This window comes from Mustela lutreola, chromosome 7, assembly GCF_030435805.1.
Source record: "Mustela lutreola isolate mMusLut2 chromosome 7, mMusLut2.pri, whole genome shotgun sequence".
NCBI lineage: Eukaryota > Metazoa > Chordata > Mammalia > Carnivora > Mustelidae > Mustela > Mustela lutreola.
Window position 1 is genome coordinate 37,569,909 of NC_081296.1, and position 15,190 is coordinate 37,585,098.

The 15,190-nt window shown below is 48.7% G+C and overlaps 1 protein-coding gene across 1 annotated transcript; it reads right to left on the bottom strand.

Annotated features, from left to right (window-relative positions):
- Positions 1-275: 275 nt before the first annotated feature.
- TBC1D21 (TBC1 domain family member 21) lies at positions 276-13,383 on the bottom strand. The gene is made up of 11 exons (XM_059179589.1): positions 13,171-13,383; positions 6,632-6,739; positions 6,404-6,507; positions 5,101-5,195; positions 4,474-4,584; positions 4,259-4,359; positions 3,016-3,112; positions 2,584-2,684; positions 1,547-1,663; positions 804-887; positions 276-418 (listed from the first exon to the last, which is right to left on the bottom strand). The coding sequence occupies exons 1-11, from the start codon at positions 13,228-13,230 to the stop codon at positions 386-388; spliced, it is 1,011 nt and encodes a 336-aa protein (XP_059035572.1). The 5' UTR covers positions 13,231-13,383; the 3' UTR covers positions 276-385.
- Positions 13,384-15,190: the final 1,807 nt, after the last annotated feature.

A 15,190-nucleotide genomic window follows, 5' to 3' on the forward strand; every position in this document is an offset into this window, starting at 1 on the left:
TGGTCCAGGGTTGATACTCATTCAGTTTGGCTAGGAGGCTCTCGAAGCTGTTTCCAGCCTGACCCATGTGCCTCCAAGTGTGGAACCACAGTAGAACCTTTCATTTGTGGAAGAGTTTCCAACGGGTGCAGTGTCCCTGGTGTGCCTGCCCCCTCACTAGTCTCGCCATCTCCCTGCTCACCCACCAGACCTCTCTCACTGTTGGACATTCCTCTCTGCCCCTGCGTGTCCGCAGGAGACACACTGCGCACCACAAACTGACTCCAGAGGCTGTTTCCTGTGTAGCTGTATTAGCTACCCCCTCACCCTAACGCCCGTTGGACCTCATGGCTGAAGCACCACCTCTGTCCTGACCATCGAGGGCATCTGTCCATTGAGAGAGTCCTCAGAGAAAGAAGTCCTTCAGTGGCTGAGGAACCTGGGGAAGAGGAGGGTGCCGGCAGGTTGAGGCAGACAGATGTTGGTCTGTTGCTCTCATTCCTCAGTCTGTCCAGCCAGTGACATCCTACTGAACCCCGGGGGGCCCAGCCCTGTGCCCGACCTGCTGGGATGGACGCAGGGCATGAGGGAGGCGGGCGGCGTGGTCGGGTGGCATAGCCTCCCTGGGAGGTGGGAGTTGCACATGCAAACGGCAAGGAAACCTTGCCAAGCCGCACCCATGGGCTGGTGGCAGAGAACGAGGCAGACACAAATTGTGACTCTGCAGCGGAATATCCTGCCATATGTCGGGGCTGGGCTCAGAAAATCAGAGAAGGCTTCTTGGAGGAGGAGGAGGAGGAAGGCAAATAATCCGAGCCACTTACATCCTTCTGGATGAGCTCAGCATACACCAAGCAGGCAGCAGAGATCAGCACGTCAGCATCAAGGTCAATGAGGTTGTTGCAGGCCTGTGCCAGGAGAGGAAGCCAGGAGGAAGCAGGTCTCCCTGGGTACAGGCGACTGCCTCCCACTTCCAGGGGAGAAGGTCACTGCTCCCAGCAGTAGCCGGGGCCACCTGATCTCTCCCCAACCAGCCTGGCACAATGCCGGAATTTTCACCTCGGGAATGTGGTATTTGTGGGGAGATGGTAAGTGTCATTTTCATACGGGACTCTGAGGGGGTACCGGGGTTCCCCTGAAGGTCTCAGGAGCTTCTAAGGAGAACTTGTTTTATAATTGGGCTGTCTTCCTAGATTTTTTTTAATTTTTTATTTATTTTTTATTTTATTTTTTATTTTTCCCTAGATTTTTTTAAAACCTAGACTGCTTTTTAGCAATGTCAGAAAACTCTCGGTCTTTTGCCACAGGGGGACCCTAGGGCCCAGGGAGTTAACTGGGAGGCAGTAAACCTAGAGGCTGAAAAGCTTTCAAGGCCTCAGTGTCCTCCTTTGCTAAATTAGGGTGCTGCTGTGATGGTCACTGTCCCGCTGCATCCGGCTTGTCGTGAGACCAGCTCGGTGCTCAGGACAACCCAGTTCCTGCCACAGCCGGAGGGCTGGGATGGCATGGGAGGCGTGGGAGGTGTGGGGGTGGGGGAGGGGCTGGCCCGGCCCCAGGGTCCTCTCACCAGGAGAATGCCGTCGCTGGTCAGGCTCTCCTGCAGCACCTGCTCGCGCACCATCTGCAGCATGCTGTAAGCCACCAGCACCTGGAAGTTTCTGCAGGGTTTCCCTGTCAGCAGAACCTGCAGATGGCCCACGAGTCTCAGCCCGGGCTTCCCGGCCCTTTGGGCCCTGTGCCTACTGACCACAGACCTACCCGGGGTTGACCATCCCTGGGCCTCACTGCTGACTCCCTCGCTCACTCAGGCAGGTGCTACCTCGGGGGATCCCAGGCATTGTGCTGGCTACTGGGGGACGCAGAGAAAAAGCCTCAGGTAATTCCTTAGCTAGAGGAGGAGAGGATGCGAGAGGAAAGGAGGGAAAGAGGAAGGGAGAGGGAAGGGGGAGGAGGAGGAGTGGAGCTTTGGCAAAGCGAAGGTTGACCAGTCAACAATCCAGAGGTGTCCCCAGGGGTCTGGGGGTGGCCGTGGACTTGGGCGTGGAAACCAGCAGGCCAGGAGGGAGGGGTAAGGCAGGTGGGAGTTGACTTGTGGGGCGCTGAATGCCAGGCGGAGTGTTGAGCTGGGCAGAGCAGAAGTGGGCAGTGGGTCTGTTCCCAAGGAGGTTCATGGGCCTATGGCCCGAAGGCCTGGGATCAAAGAATTGCACCTTTGACCTGTGCTCGGAGGGCCCCTCCTTCTCCAGGAGTGAGAGCTCACAGGGAGCCAGCACTCAAATGAAGGGGAAAGCAGAGGAAGGGGCAGCTGGGGACGTGGAACAGAGGGAGGCCTGCGGGGGTTAGAGTGGCAGGGAAGCCGGCCAGGCTTCCATCGCACAGGCTGAGAGCCCCTCCTTCTGCCCCCGCTGCCCTGAAGAAGGTCCTGGTAGGACAGGATGGACAGATGGACAGGCTGATGTTCTCGCCTCCTCCAACAAGGCCCCATAAACCCCAACCTGCTCAACTCCATCCCAAAGCAGCAATGAAGGGGAGGCAAGGAAACGGGCTTCCCCCCTGTTTGTTAAAGGGGTAGGGGTCTAACCCCTCCATCCAAAGAGGACTCACCTCCCAGAGCCTCCAGACATCCTCAAAGGACTTGAAGGCCCGCTGGAAGCAGAGGCAGAACCAGGGGAAGAGGGACTGCACGGCCCCCGCCCCCTTCCCTCCTGTGGAGAGAGAAGCGGGGTGTCAGCCCGGAGGACCCAGTGGGGGAAAGCAGGGGTGGTGCACTGATAGGTCGATCAGCAGGGCTCGAGAACACCCCGGGGAAATCCAAAATGCCTTCCTCTCACGTTGCCAGCTCTCCAGAGAATGTTTGGGGTGAATTTTCAACTGCCCGCGTTCCAACCCCACATCTAGACGAACCCTCCTACCGGGACCTGGAGAGAGGACCAAGGGCTCCAAGCTGCCGGGACAGGACTGGGGGCGGGGCCCTTCTCAGGCCCACCCTGTGGGTGGAGCTGTCCGTTTGCAGGGGGTTGGGGGTCGTCTACTCACTTAGGTGCTCCGCAAACACGGGGTCCAAGAAGTTGATCAGAGTGCTGAGCATATCCAGGTTCTTGCCAACTCCGATTTTGATAACACAGCTGTGCTCCTGAGAAAGATGGGTGGGAGCAAGGGCAACCGAATCTTTCTTGGCTTGAGGGCCGGCAGGGGGTCACCAGCGACTCAGTGCTAGAGGCCCTGTGTGTAGTTGGCTCCGGGCTGGGCTCGTGTCTGTATGAGCCTGGTTGTGTGTGCGCACGTCATGTCTGTGTCTCCGTGATCTGGGTGTGTAGGTGTACTCTTTCTTTCTTTCTTTCTTTCTTTCTTTTTTTTTTTTTTTTAAGATTTTATTTACTTATTTGACCGACAGAGATCACAAGTAGGCGGAGAGGCAGGCAGAGAGAGAGAGAGAGAGAGAGGGAGGAGGAAGCAGGCTCCCTGCTGAGCAGAGAGCCTGACTCGGGGCTGGATCCCAGGATTCTGGGATCATGACCTGAGCCGAAGGCAGAGGCTTTAACCCGCTGAGCCACACAGGTGCCCGGTTTGCTTTTTTATATATATGTGTATGCACCTACATGTGTGTCGGGGGTGGGGATCCAGGGATGTCTCAGGTGTGGCTCTCAACACAGCCAGCCTGGCTATGCGGACTGAACTAAGTGGGACCGGGAAGAGCATCAAGCCCATTGTTTAGGGGAGGGAGAAAGGGATGAGGTTTGATTCTGGACAGCTGCTCCCAGACCATGAGGAAGGGCTTTCCAAGGGAGGGTGTTCTGGAGAGAGCCACTTCAAAAGCCCTCAACCTGATCAATGTGGGGTCATCTGGGGAGTAGTCAGTCCCCTGGTGGGTCTGAACTGTGGGTCATATGAAAGGAGCAGTGAGAGAGAAGGCCACAGATAGTCCTTGAATGCCCAGCCAAGGTTACCGGAGCACAGCCCTGTTTGGGGGAGGGGGAGATGCCAGGAAGAAGCAGCTATCCCTGAGACTGGCCAGTTACACTCTTTCAAGGTTTGGTGAGAACTAGACTCAGAGCACCCTTCCAGCTCCCTCCTCAACTCCAATGCCTGCAACACACACAGCCCCCCTCCCCCAGTAAACTCACTGGGGTGAGTGTTGCCTGCCCAGGCTCCTCTGGGACCCAGAGGGCTGTTATGTGGCTGGAGGAAAGAGCCAGGGCTCCCATTGCTTGCCCGACCTCCGGGGGGGTGTCTGGGGAGTGGCAGGGAGGTGGGCCCTGAGCTCAGGCCCAGCCCTCACCGTTTTCTGCAGGAAGAACTGGAAAAGCCAGAATGTCTCATGGTCGTGTTCTGCCATCAGCTGGAAAAGCATCACCATCTCGTGGAAGCCCTGCTGGTACTCTGGGTGGAGGAGGGGAGACAGCGAGGACGGGTGAGCCCTGGCTTGGGCAGGGAAGGGGTTCCAGGAAGGAACCGAGAAGGGGGGCTGAGGGGAGGCTCAGCCCCACGGCCCACCTGCCTGGGTATTGCAGACATAACTCAGGAGCAAGATTTTCTCCAGTCTCTTCTTGTCGATAATGACGTTGCCTAGGTGGTCTTTGTCGTAGAGTTTCTGAATGTCATACGCTAGGTTGGGGACAAGAGACAGGTCAGCAGCACCAGATGGCCTCAGCAGAGGGGCCATGAATGAGTTTATTCCCCCAAAGGGCAGGGCCCAGGGCACCCTGGGGAGGGGATTGTGAAAATGACATCTGCCCACAAGGCTCTGCCCAGCACCATGCCTTGAGCTGCCTGACTTTGTCTTCACCTCCGAATCCTCTGCCAGGAATGTGCCCCCCCCCCCATCCCCACTCCCCTGGCCCCGTCCTTTGAAATCCAGTCTTGTTCAAGGCCAAAGGGGAGAGTTGAAGACAAAGCAGCAGGAACAGCATGCACTCAAGGGAATACGACACTAGGCATGTAGGAGCCTCTAGGAGACATGATGGGTGGACTAACCAGGGTTTAGCCAGCAGAATTCCAGAATTCAAGGCCTCTCCCAGGAATCGGGAAACCATCCGCCCCTGCATATGACTGAGGAGCAGGCAGGCATGGCCTCAGGCTCCCCTGCCCGACCCAGCCCTGTCCACACCGGACTCTGCTCACCGATGGAATTCCGAGTCTCCATAAAGTCCCGGTGCAGGTTTTCCAGAAGGGGTTGGATCTTTTTATACATCTCGCATAAGGCCTCATAGTTCTTCCTGGGCAGACAGAACTGAGGCTGGAGGAGACAGCCTTCCCCTCGCCAGTCAAGGGCAGTCTGAGCAGCACTCTCCACTGGGCTCTCCCCCTATCTGTGAAGCTTCCCTCATCTTGGTCTGTACCAGCCCTAACTATGCTATTCTGTGCTCATGTGCCCCCGGAAGACAGCATGAAGGCAGGTTCAGTCTTGTGGCCCTGGGGGTCTCACAGCTGTTCCTGATTTCTGGCTCCACAATTAATAACTGGGAGTTTGCAAAGAGGGTGAGGCCTTGGGGACATCATGATCCCTCTCTAAGACACAGTTTCCTCTTCTGTAGAATGGGGGTCATCCTGGCACCTTGGAGTCAGAAGGCCTGGATGAGACAGTGTTTAGTGTCCATCATTAGGACGTGCTTAGGTGCTGTAGGATGCTGGTGACCCTTCAAAGCCATGTCTACACCTTAACTACTAAATCCTGTAAATGTGAACTTACTCAAAAAAGGGCCTTTGGGGATGTAGTTAAGGATCTTGAGATGAGATCAATCTAGATTATCTCAGTGGACCCTAAATCCAGTGACAAGTGTCCTTCTAAGGACACGCAGAGACACAGAGACAGACAGAGGGGAGAGAAGAAGTCCGTGTGACCATGGAGGCAGAGATGGGAGGAGTCCCCAAAGCCACCAAAAACCTCAGAGGCAGGGGAGGACTCTCCCATAGAGCCTTCAGGGAGTGGGGCGCTGCTGGCACCTTGTTTTTGGGCTTCTGGACTCTAGAAGCGAGGAAATAGATTCCCACTGTTGCAAGACCCTATTTGTGGTACCTGGGACAGCAGCCTTGGAGAGCTAACACGGGCTCTTGTCAGGGCTCTCAAGCTTTCCAGGCCAGCCCTCAGTTCCCCGACTTCCCTGAATGGTTCTCCACTGGCCCTTTGTGCATGAATCTTCAGCTCAACTAGGCTGCTTAGGCCCTAAGGGAAGAAGGAACTGGGTGGTGGTGGGGACGAGGAGCTGTTGGGATTAAGCCCCTTCCGGGCCATCTGTGCAAGGCTGGTTGGAGCTGAGCAGCAGGAAGGTGCTGGCACCTCCAGTGTTCGTGCCCTGGGTCAGGAGCACAGGGGCGGTTTTGTCTCTTAGAATAAGAAATCCATTGGGGGGAAGAAGACTGCAATTGTCAGGCTGGGATGGGCACTGTCACCTACCCTCCCCTGACAGGGTCTGGAATGTTCTACCTCCTCGTACTGTCCACGGTGAGCCGCTCATCCTGGGAGCTCTGCCATGAGTAGTAGCCCGTGAGGAACTTCCAGGCTTCTGTCCTTACGAAGGGGTGCAGACCCTGGGGTGGGGGTGAGAGGTCAGGAGACCTCCAGATGCCTGCCAAGAGGGTGTCTCCAAATGCCACGCCTGCCCCTTGCCCACCTGTGCCCTCCAGTGCCAGGGCAAGGCCTTGGGGACCATACCCGTTCCAGGATGTTCACACAAATGAGGTCTCGTGACTTGGCCAATAGACCGTTCTCATCGAAGAAGCCATCCCATTCTGTCTTGTCAATGGGTGGTTTTCTCTTCGCCTGGCAAGGACAATCACTTCAGCCCTCTGTTAGGAACCTGTGGCTTTTCTTTTTAAGTTTGATTTTTTCCCCCATCCTATCATCTGGAGTTTGCAATATGGATCAATTTCCCTGCCTCTGACTCACTTCTGGAAATCTATCCTAAAGAAATTACTGCAAAGTTACAGAAAAATGCTGAACACACAATAATTTTCATGGTGCATTACTTACCAAAAGGAAAAACCGCACGTGCTCTAACATGCAATAAGGGAATAGTTAAACTATAATTTATATGCTTAGTGGAATATTGTGAAGCATTAAAAAAATGGGGCTTACAGGGAATGAAAACCTGAAAACATTAAAATATTAACGGAAAAAAGCAGAATACAAAATTATACATTCAGTATCTAGCCTCTATCCTCTACGTGCTATACTCCCCATAGACCTATTACATATTATGAAAACTATACCTTATATACTCTAATGTATAGTGCATTAATCACTAGGGCAATTCTGTTATGGAAAAAACTGAAAAAAAAAAAAAAACCAAAAAAACAAAACCCAACAAAAACAAAACCAACAACCAACCAAAAGCTAGAGTGATTATCTTGGAGAAATAGGGTCCTGTATCATCTTTTCCTTTTTCCTGTGTTTTCAAACTTTTCTGTAATAATGTTTCTGACTTTGATAGTAGAGAGATATAAAATAAGCATTAAACACTCCCATGAGCTAACTTTTGCCTTTCCTGGAAGAGTCAGGGAGTTCATCGTGAGAAATGGTTTCTGGTTTACATAAGAGAGGTGTGTGTGTGTGTGTGTGTGTGTGTGTGTGTGTGTGTGTGTGATGGGGGGAGGTGAGGACACTGCTTGGGAAGTAATTAAAAGTGCTCATAAGTGGAAGTGGTGATGCAACATGGGGGCTTAAGTGGGTAGGAGAAGAATCAATGAAACAAGATGGGATTGGGAGGGAGACAAACCATAAGTGACTCTTAATCTCACAAAACAAACTGAGGGTTGCTGGGGGGAGGGGGGTTGGGAGAAGGGGGGTGGGGTTATGGACATTGGGGAGGGTATGTGCTTCGGTGAGTGCTGTGAAGTGTGTAAACCTGGTGATTCACAGACCTGTACCCCTGGGGATAAAAATATATGTTTATAAAAAATAAAAAATTTAAAAAAATAAAATTAAAAATTAAAAAAAAATTAAAATTCAGTTAAAAAAAAAAGTGCTCATAAGACAGTAACCAGGAGGTAAGAACTCCTGCCAGAATGGGGGAAGCTTCTTAGAGGAAGCCTTTATTGGAGAGAAGCTTATCTTGAAATGCCATTATTGCAGGCACGAGGACGGGCTGATGGACACAGCTTGGAGGGTGACTCGTCCTGTGTGATAGGCACACTCCCAACTCCCCAGGGATATATACAAGGATATACACCCGAACATGCCCTTGTGTGACTCAAATTGAATTTGCATAGGAGTCCCCTGAGAATCTTCCTAAAAAGCAGATTCTGATTCTGAGGGTCTGGGGTGGGGCTCAGGATGATGCGTTTCTAACAAGCTCCCAGGAGATTGCTGCTCTGCTGCTGCTGGTCCGAGGACCACGTGAGAGGAAGCTGTTAGAAGTCGCTTTAGTACTGGAAATTTAAAAAAAAAAAAAATCAGAACCCATGGGCCAAGATTGGCGATCATTTCCACTAACGCCACATTTGATAGGCATGGATTGAGCCCCTTAGTAATGCCTCCAGGATCTATCTTCTGAACCAAAATAGGACACAGGGCCCCAAGAAGATACAAAAAAAACAAAACAAAAACAAAACAAACAAAAAACCCACCAACTCCACCCTCATTGTTGGCCTAACCTTGGGAAGCAGGTTCTGTCCTGACGTCATGCCCCAGTCGCATAGACACTGTTGTGTCTGCCATCATGTTCTCCCAACCTATATTCAGACTGTGACACTCAGCATGAACTGTGGCAGGAAGCAAGAGAGAGTAGGCAATGCTGGGCTGCGTCCTGGGGTCCTTAATCATGAAAGGGAACTTTGGCGGTGCATTTCCATAGAATTCTTAGTCAATTTATCAATTTCTACAGTAAAGGCAGCTGTGATTTTGAGGGGGACTGTGCTGAATTTATAGGTCAGTTTGGGGAGAGTTGACCATAATACTGAGCTTTCGGACCCATGAACATGGTGTATTTCTCCATCTGTTTAGGTCTTCTTTAATTTCTCAGCATTGTTTTGTAGGTATGTAGCTTTTTCATGTATTTTGTCAGATTTATTGCTAAATATTTTGGGTTGGGGGGATGTTGTTGTAAAAGGTGTTATTTTTAAACTTTCACCTTCCAATTGTTCATTGCTAGTATATAGAAATACATTTTTAAAAATTTTTTATTTTTTTTTATTAACATATAATGTATTATTAGACCCAGGGGTACAGGTGTGAATCACCAGTTTTACACTTCACAGCTCTCACCATAGCACATACCTTTCCCAATGTCCATAACCCAACCTCCGTTCTCCATACCCCCTGCCCCCAGCAACCCTCAGTTTGTTTTGTGAGATTAAGAGTCTCTTATGGCTTGTCTCCCTCCTGATCCCATCCTGTTTCGTTTTACAATGGGTTTTTTATATATTGATCTCATATCCTGCCATGTTGTTAACCTCACTTATTAGTCTTAGTAGCTTTTGCGGTTTCCATGGGGATTTATTATAGAAGCCAACAATGAGCAAACTGCAATCCATGGGCCAAATCTGGCTTGCAACCTGTTTGTTTTTTTTTAAATAAAGTTTTATTGGTACACAGCTGTGCCCATTCATTCATGTATCATCTATGGCTGCCTTTACGCTAAAATAGCAGAGTGAAGAGGCCCCTGGGTGGCTCAGTCTGTTGTGCACCTGCCCTAAGCTCAAGTCATAATCCCGGAGTCCTGGGATCAAGCCCCACATTGGACTCCCTGCTCAGGGAAGGAGCCTGCTTCTCCCTCTTCCTTTGCCCCTCCCTCTGCTTGTGTTTTCTCTGTCTCTGTCTCTCTCTCTCTCTCAAATAAATAAATAAAAATCTTTAAAATAGCAGAGTTAAGTGGTTGCAACAGAGACATATGGCACAAAAAGACTAACATCTTCTGTATTTCTCTATTTAGGTCTTTTTAAATTTATCTCAGCATTATTTTGTAGGTATGTAGGCTGTTCATATATTTTGTCAGATTTATCCCTAAATATTTTTGGTTAGGGGGATGGTATTGTAAAAATTAATTAATTAATTAATTTATTTATTTATTTATGAACTGGCTAGACCTTCCATTGTGGAGGTAAATAAACATGGTGAGAGCAGGTATCTTTGCTCTGTTCCCAGTCTTAGAGGAAAAGCATTCAGACTTTCATGACTCAGCATAATATTCACAGCAGGCTTTTTGTAGCTGCCCGCTATCAGGTTGAGGAAGCTCTGTTCCCCTGATGGTTTGCTGGGAGTTTTTAATCAGGAATGGCTATCGGGTTTTTTCAAACAATACTCTGCATCTGTTGAAATGATCGTACAGTTTTTGTTTCTTAGTTTGTTAATACGGTAAATTATGTTGCATGCTTCTGAATGTTAAATCAGCCTTGTATTGCTTGGACAAACCCCACTGGTGATATGTTATCTTTTTTATACATTATTGGAGACTATATGCTTAATTTTATTTTGGATCTTTGCATCAGTGTTCACGTGAGATATTGGTCTACAATTTTATCTTCTTGTAATGTCTTTGATTTGGTATCAAGGTCATACTGGCTTCATAGAAGGAGCAGGGATGGGTTCCCACTTTAAAATTTTCAAGCATAGTTTGTATTGAATAGGTAGCATTTCTTTCTTCAATATTTAATATAGCTCACAAGTGAAGACTCCGAGGCCTAGGGTGTTTTTTGTGAGAAGATTTTTTAACATTTTTTTTTTTTATTAAATTGAGGGATGGGAGTCAGAAGAAAAAAATTTTTTTTTACTTAAAAAATTAGAGATTTAGAGGAACAGGGCATTTTCCTTCTAATTCGCTTTTAAAAATAAAAGCAGGTAATATAGGAAGCAACAAGGAATTCACAAAAGCATAAAGCACAAAAATGATAGAAATCCAAATAAATCAATTATGAAAATAAATGTATTATATTCTCTGATTTACAAAGCATTGATGATGTACCAGGCACTGTCCTCGGCACTTCGTACTTATCATTTAATCTTTGCAGCCACCTACGAGGTAGGTGCGGTTATTTATTTTTTCAAGATTTTATTTATTTATTTGAGAGACAGGGAGCACAAGCAGGGGGAGCAGGAGAGGGAGAAGCGGACTCCCCACCAAGCAGGGATCCTGACATGGGGCTCAATCCCAGGGCCCTGAGATTGTGACCTGAGCAGAAAGCAGATGCCGCACGGACTGAGCCATGCAGGTGCCCCAGTAGGTGTGGTTATCACACTATTTTACTGATCAGGGAGCTGAGGCTGGGAGAGGGGGTTATTTAGTATATCAGAGGTCGTACAGTGAATACCAGGGCTGAGATGTGAGTACAGAGCTGTTTGGCGCCAGAATCAGGGTGTTTAGACTGGGGGGATATGTAGTCCCCGAGGTGCTGGATACTCTTCTTCAGCTCTGCAGTAGCTTTTCTTCTAGTCACTGATAGGTAGACCAGTTGTGAAAGTCTCCCACCTTTACGGTGTTGTTTAACAACAGGTTAAAGTCCTCCACCAGCAAAAGCGACACCATGGCCTTGTTTCCTCTAGAATAGCCTGGGCCAGAAGTAGGAGTCCTAAGTGGTTCAGTTTCTCTAGCATCTCCCTGCTATGAGAGGGCTTGGCTGCAAGCATGTATCACCCTACCCTCTTCTATTCTGAATCATTGTGTTAAGGATTTTCTCTAATATTTTAATTTTTAAATTTTAAAAAATGATTTATTTATTTATTTGAGAGTGAGAGAGAGAGAGAGCACACAGAGGGAAAGGAAGAAGCTTGCTTCCCACTGAGCAGGGAGCCTGACTCTGGGCTCCATCGCAGGACCCTGGGATCATGACTTGAGCCAAAGGCAGATGCTTAACCGACTGAGCAACCCAGGTGCCCCCTCTAATATTTTTAGTAAAATAGGAAAGCGACTGGAGGATAAGGCAAGCTTTCTAGGAGGGCTTCTGATGCTGTATTGTTCTGAAAACTCATAGCAACAGAGTCCCCACTGTAGGAAGGGTCACTGGCTGCTTATGGTTCTCAACCTCTTCTACTCGGGTTCCCTTGGGGACAAGATATAACCCCAACAGTAAGAGTGACTCATCATGTCAGTGCCCTCTCACCCAGGGGAGGGCAGGGTGGCCAAGCAGGGAAGGAGTATTCAAATTGGGGTGGAGGAGGCATACGTGCCACTTGAAATTTACCAGGGTGATTATTACCAGCCCAGGTATGGGGGTGTATCATCAGTATAGCATAGTGATTAAATGAATGGTTTAAGACAATGGTTCTCAAAGTTAACTGTACATCAGACTCACTTGGAGCCCTTGTTAAAACACAGATCACTGGACCTCACCCTGGGAATTTCTGGTTCGGGATACCTGGGGATCAAGAGCCTGCATTACAAGTTTCCCGTTGATGTTAATGGGGCAGTTTGGGGCACCAGATTTTGAGAGTCACTGATTTGGAAGATGGACTCCACAGTCTGGGTCTAAATACCAGTTCTGCCACTTACTAGCTGCGTGACCTTAGGCAAGTTGCTTTGTCTCTGTGCCCCAACCTTCTCATAAAACGAAGATAATAGAATCATCTACTTCATATAGGTTTACGTTGAGAATAAATGACTACAGATAAAGCCTCCAGAACATACTAAAGACTATGTGACTGTTCGTTATTTTATTATTATCACTCTGTAAGTTCAGAGAAATGAGTAAAGATATAAAGAAAATCCAAATCAAGACCTGGTGACCTTTATTTGCAATAAAGCCATAACATTTAAAACTCAGGGAGAGAGGTATCCATTTTGCCTCTCTGCTTTCTTATGTATTAATCATTAAGATTAATGAAACTTGAGATTGGTTATGGTCATTATAATTAGTTTTTATGATTTTGAAAAATACACCGTGTGGAGAACTTTTATGACTGAGACTGACTTTTAATGAAAAGATAGATCTTGTTGAGTGGGCTTGAAACCACGTGTTAACAAAGGCGTTACTGCCACCTGGTGGCAGCATACCAAAATTGTTGGCAAAAACACCAAGGAAAATTTATCAGCATCTCCGTGATTGAACTTGCAAATCTAGAAGTCATTAAAGTTAGACCGTGACATATGGGGAGAGGCAACTGGCTTAGAAAGAAGGGTGAAAGGGAGGAAAGGGACCTGTTTTTTTCAGTCCTGATGTAAGATCAAGGTACAACTTACCCTGCTCAACCTTGTAGGCCAGATCAGAGTTCTAGCCCTTCCCATCCCACTGAGGAAAGCCACATGCAAACTGAACACATACCAGGATGAAGGAGGCTGACCACCTGGCAGAGAGGCTGTTTTCGGGAGAAAGGGTGGTCATGGACCCTGCTGGACGTCTTCAAAGCAGCTTCTGACCAGAGCTCACTGGAGCCCTAAATGATGCTTATTTAGCAGGGGAAAGTGATCTTCCTTTTAGGGAATGAATTTCATTCCCAGGAGGAACTTAGCCTCTCCCTGACCTCCTATAGCTGAACAGAGGAAGGCAGTGTGTGTCACAATGCGCCCTGGAACCGTCATCACAATGACCTTGGAACATGGGAGCACTCAGCCTCAAAGGTAACACACACAGGAACCAACTAAATCTATTGGTCAGCCCGAAAAACCATAGGACATCCTGTGTACACGTCCTGTACACAGGACACAGAATGTACAGTGGAGGTTGGGGATAGGAACATGCAGATCAGGGTGCTGGGCAGGTCGGGGGAGGTTTCCTAGGAAAGGTGGGCCAGGAAGCCTTCCTCCCTGTCTCTGGGCATCCCTCCTCTGGCCCGTTCCCCTTGTTATCCTACAGATCACTGCCCAAACCCAGATAACACCCAGAATCTGAGCTTCAGGTCTCTCGGGTATCGATTCCCGGGATTCAGAATCAGTTGTCTGGGATGGGGGCCTGGGGACCTGTATTTTGAAAAACTTCCCAGGTGATTCAGTGTCAGTATGTGTATCTGATTGCTAGCTTCTGGGGTTAGATACCCGTCTTATTTTTCCTTATATCCAGAGCACTTTAAGACAGTGCCCGCATGACTGACTGAATGACCTAATTGAATGGAAGAATAAGCGAAACTCTTGTAGATCTCATCTCACTGTCCTCTCTGAAGGTATTATAGAGATTTCTATATGGGTTCCTCAGGCCACGGTCAATGCCTGATTCCTTTGTGCTTTCCTCCCAGTACCAATCCCTGTAGCCTGGCACTTGGCAGGTTCTCAGCATTTGCTGAATGAATCTGAGATGTTGGCTCCTCTTGGCTCTGGCCTCACTGGTTCTCTACCATAAGCATTGCTTGCGTCTCTACCCAGGTCCCGGCCGTGAAAGCCATCTGGCTTGAAAGCATCCATAGTCATTAAGAGATACTAGTAATTAGATCAACCAATTAGGAAGCAGGAGCTTGGAGGTGGAATTTGGACTCTGACCTTAAATTTGGATGTTCCCCCCCCCTTCGGAGGCTTGGGTCCCCCAGCCATGAAAGCAGAATACAGCCCACCTCCATCTCTCACATCCTTATTAACATAATGAATCAGCATCTACACAGACCTCTTAGCGGACACAATTCATTGTCTCATTTACTGTTACTATTCTGCTAGCTTGCGGCACTGTGGGGGGTCCTTTTAAATCAAAACACCTTATCCTCTTCCTCCCTCCCCGACTCCTTGCCAGCCTAGGAAAGCATTCTAGCATCGTCCCCTTAATCTGCCGCCCCTAGGTCTTCTTGGTTCGGGAGGTGGGTGGCTTTGAGCAGGAAGGGGTGAAATGAGGATGGGGCAGCCTCCCACAGCAGGGTACCTCCCTTCTGAGGTCCGAGAGAAGCTTTGAGAAGCTTCCAGAGCAAATGTCCAGAGCAGAAGGCGTGGCATGGGGCATTACTCACCATTTGGGATTATCTATGCTCCACATTGAAGATGTCGACAACTGAGAATTAACTGCAATTTTTCCCTAAGAAGCTCGGGGATCAGGCAGGGAGTTGGAAAAACTGTGTGCTAAATCTGACGTGGCTTCTAAAATGAACACGATAGCTCTAGATCGTCTACTGAACTTCCTTTCACCTCTGGCTCCTTGTCTGTAAATTGTAGATAATAACCGGGGCCCAAATTAGCTGGTATAGTTTGGTCATGTTACAAAAGCGTCAGAGCACATGGAGGCTTAATATTCAAGTGGAATTGCAGGACACTGAAGCAAGAATCATTGTTGATCCCCTTCACTCTTTCTGCTGAAATTTACAAGGGATTTACATGTGTCAATCTTGCGTCTTCAGGGCTGAATGGTCCTTACCGTGTCCATTTATTTA

Coding starts and splice junctions, on each gene's coding strand:
- TBC1D21 (XM_059179589.1), bottom strand. CDS start 13,230: ATGACCACCCTTTCTCCCGAAAACAGCCTCTCTGCCAGGTGGTCAGCC. Junction 6,740..13,170: donor GGTCAGCCTCCTTCATCCTG/GTATGTGTTCAG, acceptor TGTCCTTGCCAG/GCGAAGAGAAAACCACCCAT. Junction 6,508..6,631: donor GTGTGAACATCCTGGAACGG/GTATGGTCCCCA, acceptor CCCCCACCCCAG/GGTCTGCACCCCTTCGTAAG.